The sequence below is a fragment of the Citrus clementina genome, unplaced genomic scaffold (genome assembly GCF_000493195.1).
Source record: "Citrus clementina cultivar Clemenules unplaced genomic scaffold, Citrus_clementina_v1.0 scaffold_3, whole genome shotgun sequence".
Classification (NCBI taxonomy): Eukaryota; Viridiplantae; Streptophyta; class Magnoliopsida; order Sapindales; family Rutaceae; genus Citrus; species Citrus x clementina.
Window position 1 is genome coordinate 18,940,419 of NW_006262339.1, and position 21,476 is coordinate 18,961,894.

The 21,476-nt window shown below is 31.5% G+C and overlaps 1 protein-coding gene across 7 annotated transcripts; it reads right to left on the minus strand.

Moving 5' to 3' along the window:
* Positions 1 to 14,879: 14,879 nt before the first annotated feature.
* On the minus strand, positions 14,880 to 20,662 carry LOC18047357 (hydroxypyruvate reductase). 7 transcript variants are annotated; one of them, XM_006441455.2, is made up of 10 exons: positions 20,328 to 20,662; positions 18,859 to 18,989; positions 18,088 to 18,232; positions 17,827 to 17,954; positions 17,535 to 17,606; positions 17,107 to 17,233; positions 16,909 to 17,024; positions 16,105 to 16,146; positions 15,751 to 15,963; positions 14,880 to 15,133 (listed from the first exon to the last, which is right to left on the minus strand). In XM_006441455.2, the coding sequence occupies exons 1-10, from the start codon at positions 20,539 to 20,541 to the stop codon at positions 15,065 to 15,067; spliced, it is 1,257 nt and encodes a 418-aa protein (XP_006441518.1). In that variant the 5' UTR covers positions 20,542 to 20,662; the 3' UTR covers positions 14,880 to 15,064. The 7 variants fall into 7 exon arrangements, with proteins under 7 accessions (XP_006441518.1, XP_006441521.1, XP_006441522.1 ...); XM_006441458.2 differs by having other exon boundaries at positions 16,909 to 17,033; XM_006441459.2 differs by lacking the exon at positions 20,328 to 20,662 and adding an exon at positions 19,666 to 19,846 and having other exon boundaries at positions 16,909 to 17,033.
* Positions 20,663 to 21,476: the final 814 nt, after the last annotated feature.

The window sequence follows — 21,476 nt, forward strand, 5'->3', positions numbered from 1 at the left end:
TTAATTTAGAATATCAAAAATTGAATATGATTTATGTTATGATAATATATTATCTTATTTATTTTCTTTGAGATATCTATTATTTGCTTAATATTTATAACTTATAAGAGAATAAATATAAAAATGCTAGTTTTCATTTTTTAACTTAAAAAATAACTTAATATTTAGTTTTAGCTATCTAGACAAAATAAAAAAATATTATTCAGATTCAGACATTTATCTCTATTCAGAATTCAAACTAATACATGTCTATTCAAATTTTAGACTAAAAAAAAACAAACACTACCTAAAATTACTTTTTATTTTTTAAAATTACTTTTAATCCTCCAAAAGCAATCCCAAATGGACCATTAGGAGGAATCAGTTGGATACTAGATAACAAACTATAACCTTGTATGTAAAGTAGTTATAAAAGCTCCAAAGACTATGATGATTTGGAAAGAATCGAAAAATCAACTAAACCATCAATTCTGAAAATGTATCAACTATGTACTTCTTACACCTAATTAATCTAACACTTGGTCTTTAATTGCAGCATTAGATTTGTATGTTAAAACGTTTCGAAATGAGCTACTTGTATCATTATATGCATGTTGCTACTTTTAATTCTTTATATTTTGATTTCTTTTGCATCTTCAACTTTAAGAGAATTGATTGCACAAGACTCAAGGTGAAGAAAGGAAAATTAGGCAGTAAAATCTAAGGATTTGTCCTCGCCATTCCCAAAAATAGGGTATTTAGATAAATACACCCTCATACTCCAAGATTCCTCATATATACTTTTTTTCTATGTGCAATTACAAATTACCCTAATTCAAAACATAAATCATCACAATCATTCACTACCAAGTCAAGTAACATAACATCCAATTTATCATTCACGACTAGACTGGTGTTTTCATTTTCGACCACTGTTATCATTCACGACCAGCATTCATCAGGATGTCCAGTTAGGGCGCTCCAGTGGGCTATGAGGTGAGGTCAACACCAAAGATGCTTATGTTATTGTTACTTCGCACTCCTGTTGTTGCTTGTTCTAGCACCATAAATTTGCTGCTCTAAATGGAAATTGACCAAATTAAAGCTGATTTACCACACCTACAATTCATTTTTAGCATGTGATGGTGTTATTGCACTATATTGCCTATTTTGAATATCTTATCAATTTTATTAAACTTCAACTTAACAATCTTGTACTAAACTCATATTGGGTTTTATCTTTTCTTCAAGAGTAGCAATCATCAATGGAACTTTTTGACTTTACTAGTCCACTAATTTTAATCTTTCACAATTAAATATTTATTTAGCCAACAACTCTATACATATTTAACTGTTTGTGTGAAGATTAAAATCCAATGTGCTTCAAACCTTAGGATAAGGTATCTTTTGTTATAAGTACCAGTACAAATGCAGCTGAAGCTAGGCACTTTTTCCTTGTGAGATTCCAAGTTTTTGAACTGTGGTTCAAGGAAAGATTCACTTGTGATATATTACAAAAGAGTGAATCTAGTGCTTGTTTATTGCCTAAATGGAGTGTTATGTATATAGAAAGGCTGAGAAAATTGATTATTTCTTTATTGCTTCATGTCTAAGGGCAATGTATTAACAAAAAGGCAATGAATTTTTTTTCAAGTTATTCTAACTTCTTGTACCTTGACTTTTTATAGATAATCATTACTTTTTCTTGGATGGTAGAAAGCCAAGGCTTTATGAAGTTATATTGTGCAACTTTTATGTAGATTATTTGGCAAAAAAGAAATAGGAGAATTCTTGGTGATGCTTACAAAGAACTTATGTTGTCCTGTTTTGTTTTGCCTTGATGTTGAATTCATCTTTACTATAATCCCTCTATTTGATCGAACAAATTTATTAGGCAGACAATTTACTCATGATAATGTGATTTGATTACTCTGCCGAAGGGTATTAAAAGGATAGTTGACTTCTATTCACACTTGAGAGCTGAAAATCAGTTGAAGAGAGAGAGAAGGGCCATCCAAATCTTCAATACTTCATTCCCAGGTAAAACCTCATCTAAAAGTAGGTGTCATTGCCAAGTTGTTTTTCTCTTTTCTTTTTCATGTCTAGATAATAAGATGATATGCTAAATCTAGAGATCAGGGAAGCTTGTTAATAAATGACCCACAAGTTTTAGGATATTGTGTTGAATTTAAGACAAATTCAAATCATCTCTTTTCCTTTACATCTTAATCAGTTATAAAGGTTGATTTGTGTTGAAAAAATCTAGAATATATATATATAAGAGAATTAATCTAGTGTACATGTAAGTTATTTTCAAGAAATCACAATTAAAAAAGCATATAGTTAGATACATGAAAATGACTTGACCATCAAATCCGATGGCTTCTTTTATATGTAGGACCAAAATTAGAGCTAGCTGGCTAAACTAATTATTATGTCTTAAATGGTTTATACTTCTTTTATCCTACAATAAGGGCCAACCAAACATGGAATTGCAAATCACGTCTCAAAATCGTTTGATGTGTCATTGTTAGATAACGATCTCATGTTAACAACAGCATAACAAGTCAAAAATAATTCATGTTTTAAAAAAATCAAATTAAGGGTGGTATAAAAAGTCAATAACTAAATAATCGTAGTATGATAATTGATATGAACGATAAGGTTTGCAAAATTAATTAAAACTAAATAAATGAGATAAACAAATGAGCATACAAATAGAACTAGACATGAACAAATTAAAAAACACATTTATTAATGTAGGATTTCTCATCTTCATCCATTTTTAAATATAGAGATCCCTATTTCCATTTCTTTCTCTTTACATTACAAGTTCAGACTATGTACTAGCTTTTGGAACTTCTTAGAAAAATAAGGTTTTTGTTATGGTGACATGTACTGAAGTCATTGCTCTCCTGTTTTAGGCTTGATTTTTGTTATTATGATGAATTATGAGGCATCCTTTCTTTTTGGATATTTTCTCTTGAAGTCATACGTAAATTGAATAGTTTCTCTTGCTTGTCTAATTTGTTTAAACTAATGGCCATGTGCATATGATCTAATTGTTCAATGTTTCTTTCTTCATTTTCTATACATGTTTTTGTCCTATATGGCACTTTTTTCTCTATTTCTTATGGTTAGATCAATATTTAGAGTCAAATCTTGTAGTTAGTTAGACTAGCGCACCGCGTATTTTGGCTGAAAAACTGTTTCACATGGATAATAAGTTTGAAATACTCTTTTTATTTGAAACTAAAATCAATGACGTATGAATTACTACCTTTTCTCCCTAGGCAAATAATCATTTACTTGTATATACTCGGCTGTAGTCGTATAATGAATTCTTTTCTCGACCGTAGTCGTGTAATGAATTCTTTACTCAACTATATTCATGTAATGAATACTTTACTCCATTGTAGTCATGTAATGAAAACTGTACTAGACTGATATGTCGTGTAATTTTTCTGATTAGTTTAGAATATATTATTATGCAACCTTTTAGTTGTATATATATTATAATTCAATTAGTTTTCTCCTTATGTAGATGGAATAGAAAATCAAAGAATTTGATTATTTCAAAGTAAAGATTTCTTACTGATCATCATTAGATGCAGTTGAAGACATCAAAAGAAAACTATCTAAGGATCAAATCGTTATATTCAAGCATTCTTGTTTCAATTATTTTTTGATGTCAAAGAGCTAAAGTTTTTTGTTCAGTTTCTCTATAGCATCTTATTAACGGAACTGAAATTAGATAAGAAGGCAATATGAATTAGGATTGGGTAGAAAAATATTCGATTCTCAATGGAGGAGTTTGCCTTGGTAACAAGATTGAATTGCAATCCATCATACGAGCCCGATACTGAAAAACACTAATGGTGATGAGAGAATAGTTGATAAATTCTTAGATGGAAATTGTGCAATCACAACAAAACAACTTCGTGAAAGGTTCATGAATGCTAATTTAGATGACGACATGAAAGTGGTCAAACTTGTCATAGTATATTCTGTAGAATTGATCTTGCTCAGAAAGGAGAATCGAAACTATATAAATGAAATTAATTTACTACTTGTAGACAATTTTAATAAGTTTAATGAATATCCATAGGGACGTTCTTGTTTTAATATGATTATTGAGAGTTTGAGAAAATGCATTGTAGACTATGTGGCTAAGCATAAGAAGAAGTCGAACATAGATTGTAAAAGTAAAGGAACAACGTATAGTGTCCACGAGTTCCCCTGTGGTTTTCTGGTAACAAAACTAAACTAATTAGTACATGGCTTGCCCACTTTAGTTACTTGATATAGTTTACCATCATTTTATTTATATAATTTAGAAATTATGTTATTTAGGGATGGGCATTCAGTTCGGTTTTTATCAAACAGAACCGAAATTATTAAATTCGGTTCGGTTCGATTTGGTAGTTAAAAATCGAATGGTTAAAAGATATAAGGCCCGATTGGTTCGGTTCAAAACTGAATCGAACCAAAGAACCGATTGGTTCTTCACTTTAAAATTATAAAAAAAATGAAGAAACCCTAAATCTAATCTCACCCCCCCCCCCCCCGTGGGAAAAACATAGCAAACCCATCTCCTCTCTCTCACACACCACAGCTCCTCAACTACCATTATCTTTCCTCTTTCTCACTTCCATCGTTTGTCTTACAACCGTCTTCATCGGCCATTAGCAACTCTTTGTCATGGTCTCATAGTCGCCGTCGTCATCGGCCATTAGCAACCCCCTGGAGTGTTCTTGCAGGTCATCATTGTGCAAAGTCATGTCTTTGCCATCTCATCATCTCATCGCAAAGTTGCTTCTTGTTTCTTGTTCGCAGAGGTTGAAGGATTGAAGATGTGTTTTTTGATTTTTTTGTGCTTTCTCTCTCCCTTTTAATGGGTATTAAAGTTGACTTTTTTTACTTGTGTGATATCTGGTGATCAAAGTTGAAGGTATAACTCTTAGGGATTGAGATTGTTTAATTTTAAATGCTTTCGATGCTGTTGTTTCTATTTGTTGTAGTTTTTTTTTTTCAATTGAACTATACGTGTAGCCTAATCCAAGACACATGAGGGAAAAAATAATATAAATAACAGTTGGATTTGATGTGTTTTCAGTATTCCAGGTTATTTTAATTCACCCTTAATTTGCTTCACTGCAATTAGCTATAGCTTATTCTTCTCAAAACATCCTATGTATATTAATGAAATTCAAAATGCAATGTTATATGTGGAAACTTTGCTTATTCTTCCCAACTACAGAACTACTCCTTGAAGTTTCAATGGAAGACTTACTGACAACATAATTTTTTTCTTATTAGAAAATTTGATCTATATGTTTCTCTATCTAAATCAAATTTAAAAAAAAAAACATAATTATAACATATTTGTAAAGAATAAAAAGATGGAACAAATTTATCTTCACTAATGTTGCTTGATTAATCAATTATCTATTTTTTTTTTCATATCAATTCATCCTTGCTGATATCTAAGTCTTCAAGCAAGAGTTCAAATTTCAAAACGAGATAAAATTCAAGATGAGAATGAGTCTCCTGTTTATCATTAAGCTGAAGATGATTCACCCAAAATTAGTTTTAACAAATATTGAGTAATTGTAATTACATGAATATTTTTGTATAAAGTTTTGAGTGGTTATATTTGAATTGGGATGTAAAAAGAATTAAATTTAGGTTGAAAATTTTGAGTAATTAGAAAGGGGAAAAAATCAAATCAAACTAAGTTAAACTGAACCGAACCAAACCGAAGAACTGAACCGAACTGAACCGAACCGAACCGAATTAATTCGTTTCGGTTCTCCAGTTCGGATCGTGTTCAGTTTCAGTTTTAAAAAACCGATTGCCTTTGGTTCGGTTCAGTTGTGGTCTAGAACTGAACCAAACCGAGGAATGCCCAGCCCTAATGTTATTGATTATAGAGATGTGGGCATATAAAGTTGTTTTCACCATTAGTGATAAATGTGCAAAATGATGTGTTGAATTATTTCCTCAGATTTTGAGATGGAAATAAAAAAAAAACTAAAAGATTTTGGTGAGATTTAAAAGAAAACCTTCAATAAAAAAAAATCCAAGATGATTTTCATAAAAAAATGCATGCTACTGGATATGTGGAGGAAAATAAACATTACATGCAGTTTTTTGGTGAAGATGAATGGCTTAAAGAGATCGGTGAAGTAGAGGATAGTGGTAGCGAATCAGATAGTCATCTAGAGGGGAACAATTCACATGATGATAGTGAATCAAATAACTGTGAGTTAAACAGCTTTGAAGACTCTCATGATGATAGTAAATCAGATGGTCTACCCACCTTTGTTGCTCGAAAAACATTGCCTGCAGATTATATAAATGAAACAACACCAGTACCAATTAAGATAACCTAAAAAAAAGTAATTGTCTAGTGTGTTTTTAGTTAATAAGTACTTTCTGATTGTGGATGCAAATTTAATATTTAATTTTTTTTGTTCATATCAGGGTGGTCCATCTCAACATGCCTCATTTGCCTTTCATGGTTCTATTGCTGATGAGAAGATTAATAATTTTGGTTGTCGCATTCAAAACATTGAAGAAAACATCACTAAAATGAAACATATGATGAAGAATATGGACACTAAGATTGATTACATTGAGGGGAAAATTGGTCATATGGACTTAATCGATAATAAGTTGAACAAGCTTATTTAGCTATTTACGGAGACTTCAACTACAGAGCCTCAAAATTGACAAATGTTCATTGAGTATATATGTTTGTTAAATTCTCAAACAATTTGGTTGTTGTGTATGTAGCCTATAAACAATGCTATGGGCGTCATATTTGTCTCATTGATACAACAACCATTGGACATGCTCGTCAATCTTTGTAGTACATAAAAGGATACAGTCCCATTAGAGATGCCGGATAATTGTCATGCTATAAAGAGGGATCCTATTGTCATATCAACACAAGGAAAAGATTGTAGATTGGTGTATAATTTAGGGAAGAGAAGAGATGGAAAAACTTCGACTTACTTATAGACATCGTACACCAACCTCTTGATAAAGCTGCAAAAGACAACGGATGTTGAGGTGTACCCTCAAGAGACAGTGGACTTTCAAATGTGTCCCCTTATACCCCAAAAGGAATTACCAGAGCTACAACAATGGATAAATATTGCCAATGATAAAAAAGAGTCGTAAGTTTCTCATATTATGATATTAACTTTTTATTTATTTTAATTATTATAATGTATGTTTATTTAACACCTCTGGTCATTTTATCATCTATTTATGTAGGAAAGTAATCAATTTGACTCTTATGGATGTTGATAGAGAATTTTTTCGTAAATTATTTACACCAGATATGTGGCTATCTAATTTTGTAAGTTCTTTAACACTATTTTTTTTATCATTTATTTTGATAAATATTTGCTATTTTCTAAATAAAAATTTATACTTTATATTCAGCATATCGACATTGCATGCTACTACTTAAGGAAAGATATGTCGAAGGCTACGACTCCAAACAAACAACTGTATGCCATTATGGACAACAATTTTCTGATATGTTAATTTTGCACTATATTTTTCTTAACCTCTGAAAATAATAAGAGATAATACATTCTTGTTAAATTTTCTAGAACAATCTCAAAGAGAAACAAATGGTGTATATGCAAGACCCCAATAGGGTGTGGGAAAAAGAGAGTTACTACATTGATGATGCTAATGGTGCAAATTAGACTGCACCACTCCTTGGAAAAGTGTTTCGACTGTGAGTTTGGCATTATATGATTCTTTTTTACATTGTGGAATTTAATTACTAAAATATTGTGCAAACTATGCAGGTATATTTGTTGTTACCATAAATGAGCAATGGATTCCCGTGGTGATCGATATACCTATGGGCAAGATTAATGTTTATGACTCTATGATAAACTATACAAAAAGATTCAAGTTTGGTCAAATAATTGTTGCCTGTTGCAAACATGATACTTTTACTACTTTATAAGATATCATATCACAAAACACATCCACATTGTATTGATGTCATATCAAAAGTTCCTTGGCTCATCTTGCTAGTACGAAACATTCTACAACAAAAATCAGGCTATACAAATAAGTACATTATATATTGGTTTTTTTAACTAAAATGATGATTTTATTATTGATATATATATATATATATATATATATATATATATATATATATGAATTTTCTTAGTGGTGACTGTAGAGCATTTTTGTTGTGGTACTCGGAGGTTCTAGTCTATGGCCTTAATGTGAACACATATTGCCAACATGATGATGTTACACAACATAAAAAAGCATTGGCTGTCAAATTATTTGGATATAGGTCATTGAAACCAATGACCTAGTGTCACGCCCTCAAGAACTTTATTTAAGTGATTTTCCCATTTTTTGGATAAATTATTATTGTATATAACAGTTACAATAGAGATGCAATTGACATTTGATGTAATTGAAGATAGTTTTGCATCATATATTAGCTTTTTTTTAAAATCTATTATTGAAAGAACAGAAGATAATTTTGCATCATGTATAAGCTTTATTTTTTATTAAGTCTACTATTGAAAGAATAGAAGATACATTTGCATCATATATGTGATATAATAGGATAGTCACAAACATTGAAGGAATGTTCAGCCCAAGTTCACAATTACAGTTAAATAGATGACTACAATTGAGTATTTTCGTAGATACATACAACTTTAGTTTAGTACCTTTGTAGATACACTAGTTATTCTTGATCATTTTACAGTTATAAACCATTATCCATTAGTTACACATCAATGGTTCATCTCTTAATAAATGATTATAGTCAAATGAACTTTCCACATACACGACAACAATTGGGTATCTTCGCATATACACGACTATAGTCGAGTATCTTTCCACATACACGCTACTACAATCGAGCATCTTCGTAGATACACCAATTATTCTTGATCACTTGATAGTTATAAATCATTACCATCAATTGCACATCAATGATTCATCTCTTAATAAATTTCTATAGTCGAGTGAACTTCGTAGATACATGACAATAGTTGGGTAACTTCATAAATGCATGATGTTAATCGACTACGTAGATAGGGAACAAAAACTACCTAAAACACTCATCAAAATGACAACACAATCAACGTACTTGATAAATAACATAATTAACGTAACACATCAAACTTCAATACATTAAATAAAGAAAGTTTTTCTACATCAAACAACATAGGCCCAACACATGTTAGAATTATAAATTAGTTTTAAGTGAACAAAAGTTTCTACTCAATCGACATAGTTATTAATTTGCTCCAGACACTTAGCCAACTACTATAAACCCCTGGTTGCCTCCCTTTGAAAACAACAAAAGACAGACAAATATACTTACTTATCCACCTGTAAAATAAAAAAAGTATAAATTTTTCAACTAACTATTACAGATATTAAAGAAATTAAGATAATAAAAAGGACAAGAATGTAATTTTGAGTATATTACGCATGCTTGTTTTTGTTTCATTTAGTCCAACTATAGGCTCATTGTCAAATATTGGAATTAGTGCATTGCAAGTTAGTCGATTATGTCCTCTATAACCGCACTTACCACATTTACGACTTAACTTCTCCTCGTCTTGTGATGTTATCCTAATTTCTTGTGGCCGACCTTTTTTCCGCTTTTTCACAGGGGGGTAAACCTCATAACTATACACTTCTTTTAAAACTTCTCATTCTTCTTGTGCACCAATGAGATAGATTGTTTCATATGCTACAACTCATGCTTCACTGGAATAGTAATGAGAACACATATGATATACAGACAATGTTTGTCGATATCTACATATAGTTAATCCATGTTTATAAAGTAGTTGATTAAGTACAAGACCATTAAGGTCAGCATCCTTAACAATAAATTCATGCATATTTAGTGCCACCACTCTATATATACGAGAATTCTTTGATTTTTTGAACAACTTCATTTTAACTCATTTTGTAAGTTGAGTGTGACAATTATCTGTGTCCTTTCACCTATCACAAAACTACTCTCGTAGTTTATCAATGATCAAATCCAATAACTTATGAATGGGCAACTGTCGAGGATCTTTAAGGACAAAATTCATGGATTCTACTATTTTGGTTGTCATAATACTATAATGCAAATCGTCAAAATGAGAACGAGCCCTACATCGAGTCCACTTCTCATATCTTACCTTAAAGATATTTTACAACTCTCATCGACCTTTTGTATCTCATTCATAAAGTAGTTAAATTATTGTGGTCAATAGACCTTTGCAAGTAGTTCAACAATTGCACTTATCTCAATTTCTTTAAACTTGACACGTAAGTTTGGCTTCAAATGGTGAATACAAGTATCATATGCAGCTTTTAGGAATATAATGTTAACTTTTTTCTTTATACTTAGGTATTGGTCAGAAATAAAACCAAATTATAAATTTCACCTCTTGCTTCCTTTAAGTTCATTAGAAACTACCTTATGAGGCATTGTTCCCACTGTCACCGATACAAAATGCAATAGGATAAAGTTGATTGTTACCATCAAGTGCTGTCGCAATAAGCAAAGTTCCTTTAAATTTTTCCTTCAAGAATGTGCCGTCATTTGTAATGACTAGCCTTCTTGATCAAATGAATCCATGTATACAGCTCCTAACTGTCATAAAGAAATATTTAAGGTTATTTGCCCTGTCTACTTCAAAAAATTTATGGGTGCCCAAATTTTTCTTCTCCAACATTACCATGTAGGAATAACTTGAATGAATCCTCAACTGTGCCTTTAACTTTATCTATTGTATATTCTCTTGCTTTTTATAGTTTGTGGTAACTTATTTTATGCCCAAACTATTTTTGGAAATCTTTTCTGGTAACTTATTTTATGCCCAAACTATTTTTGAAAATTTTCTCTAATATCACCAGGCCTATATGAGGATAAAGCGCCTTTATACTTGTGACAAATCTTTTGTCCAATAAGCTTGAATGAAACATGGCAATGATCTCTCTTACATACATCAAGTGCGTAAGTATGGACACTCTAATACCTTCTAATTTCAAACATATTCGAACTTCCAAGCTTGGTAGCACGAAGTAGCCATTTATAAGTATTGTCAATACACCTAACAACAAGTATGTTCTTCCCTGACTTTAAGGTTTTAAACTCAAAATTTTTCCTCAAGGCTTCCATAAAAAACATTTTTGCAACTCATCTTTCGAACTGAAGAACTTTTTCCATATTAACCTTTCACTGTCACTAACAGCTTCCATGGATGGCAAGTTATTACTACTTGAAAGTGAGTTGTCATTGGCTAATGTATTGCTGCATGCAAACAAATTAACTCTAGGCATATATTTACTATTAGGGAGTGGGAAACTCATATTGCAAGGTACTATATTCCCCACTATTAGATCACTAACTGTTATACCATCAAAATCATTGTGAACAATAATATTTACATGTTCTAAATTTAGCCCTTTCTATCATTAAGTTGTGTTTCAAGAATAAATTCATATACTAATTGATCTTCAGCAACAAAATTATTTGAGCTTAAACCTTCACCTTTAATATATGCTCGGCAAGTTCTTGTGGATAGCTAACTAGTTTGAAGTTAGGGTCAACATCAGCAATATGTGTCACCAAAAGCTATTTTCGCTTATAGGCAATACAAAAAATAATCTTCAACTTAGCTCCACTAATCTTTTTTCTTTAGAAAATAATCTATATCATCATCAGTCATAATTGGAACGGACGACATTAGATCGAATGTTTTAAGCTTGAACTTCATTTAAATGTCAAATGCAGAAATATTAATGAAAATAATTAGAGATACTTTTTCTATCAATGCATATGTTGTAGAACAATGCACTATTATCCCTCTTGCTTCTATAGCATTAAATTTATAATGGCCGTTTTGTTCAATCCATTCACCACAAAACATAATAGGCACATGTACTGAAATCATTTCCTAGAATAACACAACACATGATTATGCTACAAATTCAAAAACAAAATCAAACAAGACATATAATGAAGTGTGGAACCATTAGCCCATTTACACGACTGCAGTCGTGTAATTGCTCGTTTACACAACAAAAGTTGCGTAACTTACTAAAATATACAATTATAATCCAGTAAACAGTCAAAGAATATATTTAGTAGAAAAAAAATATTCTTTATACTAACAAAATACTAGGTGTCATAGATATATTTTATTGTGAACAAGTTCACAACTATATATTTAATTACACTAACAGAATACTAGGTGTCATAGATATACCATCAAAATCATTGTGAACAATAATATTTACATTTTCTAAATATTCATAACAACTATTATATTTTTCGTACTTGCACAACTGTTGTAGTATAAATTCATACATACATGACAAAAGTTGTGTAACGTGTAAAAATATACGACTACAACCTAATAAATAGTCAGAGGACGTATTTCTTCTCTTTATTTTTTTTTTGCACTGATAGAATACTAGGCTCTCATAATAGTTAGAACATTTTACATATATGCACGACTGTAGTGTGTAAGTTCATATGTACACGACAGTAGTCGTGTAACTTATTAAAATACACAACTACAATCCAATAATAGTCAGATGACATATTTAGTGAAAAATATATTTTTTGCACTAATAGAATGTTAGGGTGTCATAGTAGTTGGAACATTTTGCACACTTGCACGATTATAGGCGTGTAAATTCATACATGCACAATACGGGTGAAAAACAAAATTTTGATAACAAATTGAGGTTTTGACAAATTTAGTTAGAAAAATCCATCGCATGACAGTGATATGATGAAATGTAATGAAAATGTGAGTTGTTTTATTATTTATCACAAACCAAATAAGATCCTAAAAATGTTAAGAAAATGAATAAATAACATAAAATAAAAATAAAGTTGAAAGTACGTCATTCATTGGATGAATAGTGTACCTATTTGCAAACTAAAATATCAACACATTGGTTGTTCATGAGTGATTTTGAGAGTGTGGAGTGATTTTGTGTTGTATGAAGTGAAAAAGTGTGAGAAGTAAAGAGTGCGTTAGAGGTGATTTTTGTGTGTATTTTATATTTTTCTTTAGGGATATTCTAGACCATACACCATCTAAAAAATAACATATCCACGTAATTTTCAAGCATGGAGTATTTACCCATTTTTTGGGGTATATTTAATTAAAAACCCAATAAAATCTCTCAATGTGTTTTATACATAGGAATAATCTTTATACTGTCATAAAAAAATTGATCTTAATTTAGTTCAATTATAAATAAGAATAAATCGTACATTATAATAAATTATAATTTTTTTAAATTCTCATCTTAAGAAACTTTCATCTACTTGATAATAATTATCCGTATATTATAAAAAATATGTGCTAGTTTTTCTAAATTATATCTATTTTTTTCCATCAATGTTTAAAAATTGGATTTAGAATGTTCCATTAATTAATTATTAATGTAGGTACATATTTTATCTCTTTGTCAATTGTACTAAGAATAACTAATCTCTACCTAAAAAAAACAAAAAAAAAATGAATTACTAAGCCAAAACAATAAATTTTGTAACTACACTTCTATTAAGTTGTAACCTCTTCTTTGTAATAAAATTAGTTTGGTCCCAACATCATGACTATACTTAGCATCTACCGTAATTATACCAAACATCTACCGTAACATCTTTATATTTAAAGAAATAAAATAGAAAATTTCTCATTAACATTAAAGGAATTAAATTCTGAATTCCTTTTAACTAAAGATGGCCAACGCACGGCACGGCCCGTCAAACCTCGACCCACTAGAGCCCATGGGCCGACACAATATGACCTACCACGCTGGTGGGTCATGCCGTGCCGCGCCCAAATTTTTTTATAAGGGCCGGACATGACCACAGCACGAGCCTACTCATGCCCTGCTCGGACCGTGCCCAAAAAAGGTCCATCAACTTTTTTTTTCCCCACTCAAGCTCCCATGTCTAGCATGTCTACAATAGCCCACATATTTGATGTGCTTTATTTAATCTCACGTGCCTGACATGTTTTTTTAAACCCATCAGCCTAATAATAATAACAACAACAACAATAACAATAATTTTTATTAAGAGAGCAATTAACATTTTATTATTAGCTTATGATAATATCACAACTATATATTTAATTTCACAATAACCAATCATAACATATAAATTTGATTTCATAGATCATAGTAATGATTAATGAAAATTAAAATATCATAAAAAATATTTCATTCATAATTTTTTTTTATAAATATGAGAAATATTTCATTCACAAATGAAGCATATATGATTTTATAAATGAAATATTAATGTCGTAAAATTTTTTATTTATCATTTATAAAATTATGATATTTAAAATTTTATTTATTAAAATCATGATATTTACTTATTCATGTAATAAATTATAAACATAAAACAATTAGAATATTTATTTAAACTAAGACTTAAATTAATTTTTAAAAGCCTATGCTAAAAAAATATATTAAAAAATTTAATTTCAAAATATTTGTAAAATCATAATATTTTATATTCACTTTTCATTAAAAAAATTTTATTTTGATATACTCCTGCCCATATGCTATTGATGGCTCACGGGTTGCATGCTAGACCATTAATGAAGCGTTCTTATTATGTGCCTTTTCGCGTACCATGTTTTGACCCATCTCTAATTGTCTCTTGCTTTTAAGGTCCGCGTGCTTAAAATTCTAGGCCTGACCCAACCCACATGCGTGCCATGCTGTACCGAAACGTGTTTGTGCCATACTGTGCTATAGGACACATGTCGTGCCCGTATCGTACCGCCTGCTGCCTGCCGCCCGGCCCATTGACCATCTTTATTTTTAACTAAGGGATTCCATGAAACAGCAGTAAGAATACACTTTTCGAAGTATACAATGTTTGCATAAACAACAATGGAGGTATAAGGAATTTGCTTGTAATGGTCAACTATCAAACAGGCAATGGTGGCTCTTTCAAAATGCCAGGAAAGATTAGTCAAAGGATAGCATGCCTATTAGTTTTGACCGATGAAACAGATTCCTTAGAGTTGAATCAATTCACAAACTCTAGTCCTGTCAAAGGAGTCCCCGCATGAAGTTGAAGGGCAACGTCGCCAACAACCTGTAATTGTACAATCAAGAGAGATGCATATAGGACACATTTAGTATAAATAATCTTAGATGAAATAACATTAGCAAATCATATAAACTAATAATACAAATTTGCATGAATGAACTGATGCGACATAAAAGTAATAGTTGAGTGAATATTATAAGCAAATAAATAAAACGACTGATGATATAGAGACCAGAACAATAGATGCTGCAAAATGCTAATAAAGTGATGTCAATTTTCAGTGAATCACAGTTGTCATTCAAAATGAAGGGCGTGGGGTCCTTTAAATTTCAAGCTATCCCTTATAATTTCCCAAACCCTCTAACGGACAATTTTGCATCTTCTTTCCCTCTGGGGCTTAAATTTATGATTCAAAGTATAAACACACATCAATTACTATAATTTCAGATTGACCGAGATTTAGGACCAAATGAGTAAGAAAACTTCAAGGCTTCTCAGTTTCTTGTTGTCAGTTATTATGTGCAAAACTTAATTAAGGCTTATCAGTTTCTTATTGCCAATTGTTATGTGCAAAACTTAGTTTTACGGTGATTTTCATGAGCAGCCAGTGGCTTAAATAGTCTCCTAATTCAAGTTCTATCACTAATTGCACCAATACATACCTTAGCCATTGATCTGTAAGAATGTTCAGTAACACCTCCAACATGAGGTGTGATTAAAACATTCTTGAACTTTAGAATTGGGTCATTGGGATCAAACGGCTCTGTCCAAGCAACATCAATGCCCAAGCCTCCCAAGTGGCCACATTCGAGGTAATGAGCAATGGCCTCATAGTCTAAAAGACCTCCTCGAGCAATATTCACCAGAAGAGAACCCTGGAAATATGAATCACTTCCATTATGTATGTTATGCTCTCTTGCAATGCCTATAGACGCAGATTTTGGAAAATGAAAATAGGGAAAGGAAAATAAAAATGCCTTCTTGTGCAGTTTACTAGTGCTTATAAAAGAACAAACCTTTTTCATTGAAGATAGAAATGACTTGTTTACAATGCCAGCCTGTAAGTCAAGATATCCAAATGGTCAATTGCAGACAATGACTAATGCAGACATTGAATATAATCCAGATTGTAAGTTGGTTGAGTAATAATGACATAAAAAGACTACTATAAAAGAAGCAACAATCCCATCATAGTAATTATCTAACATAAAGACCCCAATGTGCAGCGTTGTGAACACTGAACAGACCTGAAGTTTCATATACTTATCATATTAGAGATATTGACATGTATAGTGTAAAGGCCTGGCACACACAGAGCATTCAGGTAGTACTAGTTATCCAACACAAAGACCCCAACATGATGCTTTGTGAACAGACCTGAATTTTTATGTACTTATATTACCCGAAGCATCTATATGAGTACAAAGGCCGGGCACAAAGAAAGAACATGTTAGAAGCAAATAATTATCACTTTTTAAATGGAAGAGTATAATTGCAAAGTAAAAACATACACAAGCAAAAAGATAGACAGATAGATTTCATATTGCTAGAGTTCCAAATAATCTAAGAAAAACTGGGATTGTATTGTAGGAAGAAAGTATATCATACAGGTTAACATGAGATGAAATAACTGGGGAAAAAAAAAATCTTTTCACTGGAATCACATTGAGGAACAAGCTCCATATGAATTTTTCCGGTTAAGATTATTTATAAGAATGCATATAGAATTAGAATGAAACCCCATGTCCTTGAAACATGAAAACAACATATGTTGCAAAGAACATAGATTTTGAAGATAAGGAGGATGAGCAGAGCTTCACCGTCTGCTTATTTAAACTCAGGCAACAAACAACTACGTCGGCCTTGCTAGCAAACTCAAAAATATCTTCATGACACCCCTTCTCATCAACCAAATCATCAATGATCCCGTTTTTTACTGCAAGTGCTCACAAATGAAACAGCTAAATGAAAAAGACTTCAGTGATGAGTTTCACCGTCACTCAAGGGTCCTAACATACCACTAGATTGGCAAGAAACTTGAGAATGTGAAGCCCAACTCCTTTTTGTGGCAATAATTTTCACACCAAATGGTCGCAAGCGCTTTGCCAATTCAACCCCAATATTTCCAAAGCCCAAGATAAATACCTGAAAGAACAAGGAAAATATAATATTTAATGATAAACGTGATAGGGACAGTCAAATATAGTATATCTTACTAAAAATGGTAAACATTTGAAGATCATCGTTTAAAAGGAGGTCTCAAATCAATCGTAAATTTTTTTTATGATAATAGGAATCATTTGCGTTGTCCAAAACTAGCAAACATGAAGCAAGGAAAAGACATGGAGAAAGAAACATGAAATTTATTAAGCTTTGGACAGAAACTGCTTGAAGGAAAAAAGTGAATGTACTTAGAACTTAAAAGACTAGGAAAGTTGACACTCACAGTTTTCCCAAGTAGTGTCTCACCAGTTGGCACTCCAAGTTTTTTTTGCTCTATGGCCATTCTCATCTCATTCTACAACATTTCAGAAGTTACTCAGATGGTCAGGAAATCATTAAAATGGAGGAGGTTGTATGCTGAAAATAATATGCAAAGCAGATTTAATTTGGCCAAATATTTCAAGGTACAAATACATGAAAGGAACACTTTTCATTCACAACCACTGCTCTTTCTCCTATCACAATGAGTGCTTTTATGAGAAAGGAGTGTCAGTTGTTAGATTGAACAAAACAACCTGCTTTCTGAGAAGGCCCAGCATTAGATATATGGTCAATTCAGCACACGATGCAGCATTTCCAGTCACGTCACCCGGGATTCTAGCAACTTTGATGCCGCATCTTGTAGCAGCATTAATATCCACACCTTAACACAAACACAGAAACTAATCAATTTCAACAGCAGATATTATGAAACATAAATGGAAAATACATCCAAAAGTACAAATCATATCCAAAAAGCTCCAAGTTTATGGCAAATGAGCATATAAGACAATGACCTTCCAGGCCAACCCCAAACTGCATTATAAGCTTCATCTGATTCGCACGAGATATACAATTTGAATCTAGCCGCATGGTTTTTACCACACAAAGATGGTAGTTTGCTATGACGTCAGGCACATCACTAATGGGGACCACATCAACCTACAAATGTGAAAATAGGACTACTTAATAAATTCATAGCAACTAGGACATTTTATCAAATAAAATTTTATATTACATGTATGTTTCAATAAATAAAAATCAGCAATGGAAGAAACAGTCATGGAACTTATGGAAGGTCCATAATCATGCAAGATACTGAGGCTATCATCTGCCCAGAAGTTCAATAAGAGGCGTATAATGTATTCATACTAGGAAAAAGCATAGACCCTTACTTTTAATTTCGAAACAAATTGTTTCCAGAATAATTTAGGTCATGAATGCACTTTGGTAGAAAATTATAAAATTAGCTCAAGCGTATGCAAGAAAACCCCCACAAAGAAAGTTTAATCCACAACTATTATCTATAATAGACTTTAAATACTATGTTGGCTCATGCCGATAAGCATAGGTTTTGGACTCAAGTGATAACTTACAAACTAAAGCTGATTTTCCAACAAACAGCAACTCTTATAACCTCAAGAAGTGCAATTACATTCCATAAGCAACTTCTTCTTTTGCAAGTCTGGAGTTAGCAAAGTACTTAGGTATAGTATACTAGTGTGATTATTCTGCCTAGAAACAAACTATTGAAGGTAGAGAATTCTTAAAGAAAAGTGTGAGAGTACCTGAATGGAAGGGTAATTTTGCAAGTATTCTTTAGTATAATTATGGGAAGCAGGGAAATGTGGACCGCAAAAGAGAACACGGGTGATGTTTTTATCACTGCTCCTAGCCATTCCCTCCATTTTGCTTATATCTGTATTGAACAAGCCGAGAAATAAAAGAAACCTTTTATTCTAGAGGACCAGGAATAAATCACCAAACCAGAGAAAGTTTCTGTCATCAAACACATGCATAAAATATTTGCACAAGTGCATAAGTGTGTTTGTGTGCAGAACACTAGATTGAAACTAGCCTAAGAGATAAACTCTATCCAAGGGTGTGATAAACCGGGCATTTAACTTTTTTGAATTTAATGATTTACAAAATTCCCAAAACACCACGAAAAGATTAGCATAATCCCCCCAGATACTAGAAAAATAGCTCCGTCTGCCGCTAAAATATAATATTCTCTCACCTCCTTGGTGAAATTGAATGATGAACCATGTCAATCTTTTCTCACTGCATATGTCATGCATATCCTATTGAATGTTTGAATTGAAGAAAAGTGAAACAAAATGAAATGAATTACAGCAATAATATGCAGTGAAACCTTAAATTTCACTAGATTCCTCAATAGAATATTAAAATGAGACGACATTGAGCATAATTCAAGCAAAAATTCTTAAATGATTAAATCTTTGACAAAATAAAAAATCAAAGAACAGGCAGAAACCGGCCTAAGATTTCAGATACTGTAGGAGATGGTAATATCACCAAACAAAGATCAAAAACATAATTTAAAAAATAAATAATAAAATATTAAACTTTACCAAATCCGCCCAGTTACCCTTGTGAACTGAAGAGACTGCAGATATTGAATAAATCCAGAGGCCTTTTCCGCTGCTACCGCGAAAGATTTTGTATCATTTATTTTTACGCGACAAGGTTTTTGTTCAGGATAATAACATTATATCCCCAATCATCTACAATTTTTCAAATTTAAACAAAGTTGTTCATTCTTACCAAATAGATCCTGGTTTCTCAAAATTTTAATATTATTATTAGTAGTAGTAATTTAAATAAACATCCATTTCCTATTTTTGTTCCCCATCATGATTTCAATCCATTTCGATTAGCAAACCCACCATATATGTAAAGCATTTATGAAAGCTCAAGGACTGTGATATTATTACCTATCGTCCCCTTTGTGGTCAAGGATTTGAAAAGAGTAATTTACACTACAACCCTTGTTGTTTGAAAAAATATCAAATAAACCATTAATTCTGAAAATATATCAATTAAGTCCTCCTAAAACGTAACTGACCTAACACCTGGTCCTTAATTGTCGTTGACCGTAAGAAACTACGGATTAACTGGCAAAATCACAAGACATGTAAAAATCAAAGTTATCAAACACATAATTCACCATTAACTAACAAACAATCCTGATACAAAGCAATAAAAGAAACAAATCAATTGTGAAAAAACTCACTAGAAAGAAGATTCAAATTCTCTTGAAAACCAGTGGACTGAGAGTCACGAGTCTGAGCCAAAACACCAGCACCACCAGCACTGCAACATTCCCATTTTCTGAAAAATCTCAAATCAGAAGCAAACCCACATCCGTTGGGCACCAAACTTGGCAATCCCAGATGAAAATTTACAATTTTAGCTAAACGCCAGATGGATTTAGGCTTAAAAGCCATAAAAAGCTATTAAAGTTCCTGAAACAAAAGCTAAAAATGAAAAGTGCTGCTGTTTGGCAGCTGAGATAGTAACGTCAGCTGATCAAGATTCAATAGCGTCTGTTACAAGCACTATATATTTTACACTAATTACAAATTAAATAATAAAAAAGAGTCTACTGACTAAGTTCTCATGCCTTAAAGCATGTTTATTAACCAAATTCTCACGCCTTAACTCGCATGTTTACAAGAATACAGAGTGTGTATATGACCAACTTATCTTCCACTGTCATTTTGCTGAGAGGCGATGTCAGGAATTAGATACCGAGAGAGGCTAAGTTACTCAATATCACAATTGGAATTTTTCTCTAAAAAGCATTGAAATAATAAATTCCATTCAAAACGTATATTGTTTAAATTCCAGAATGACTTGCTTATAATTTTTGTGGTTTATAACTAAAATAATTTTATTATTTTATTATTTTAATATAATCGGTGACAATAATAATTTTTTAAAATTTAATATTTTATTTACTAATTGAATAAGGATAATTTTAGATTTTATAATATACGTGAGGATGTATATGAAATTATATTAAATATAAAACTTATTCTTAAAATTACATTTTGAATACGAGGTGATTTTGTTAAGGTGATTTTTAAAAAAATTACCAACTACGAAAATTAACTTTTTAATTTTTTAAAATCTTTTGAGCCTTTCAAAAATAATTCCAAAAGGTCCTTACGCAATAAAATCACCAGTGAAATTACAAATTTTAATTCTTACTCTAAAAATCCACCTTAATACCCAATATACCCCTATATTCAAAATGAAAAACTAATTCTCACGATAACTTATAACTGTTTTTCTCTATTCATATTTCTCTTTAAAAGAAACTTTGTTCTAAAAAAAAAAAAGAAACTTTGTTTGAATTTAACTGAACATGAAAACATCT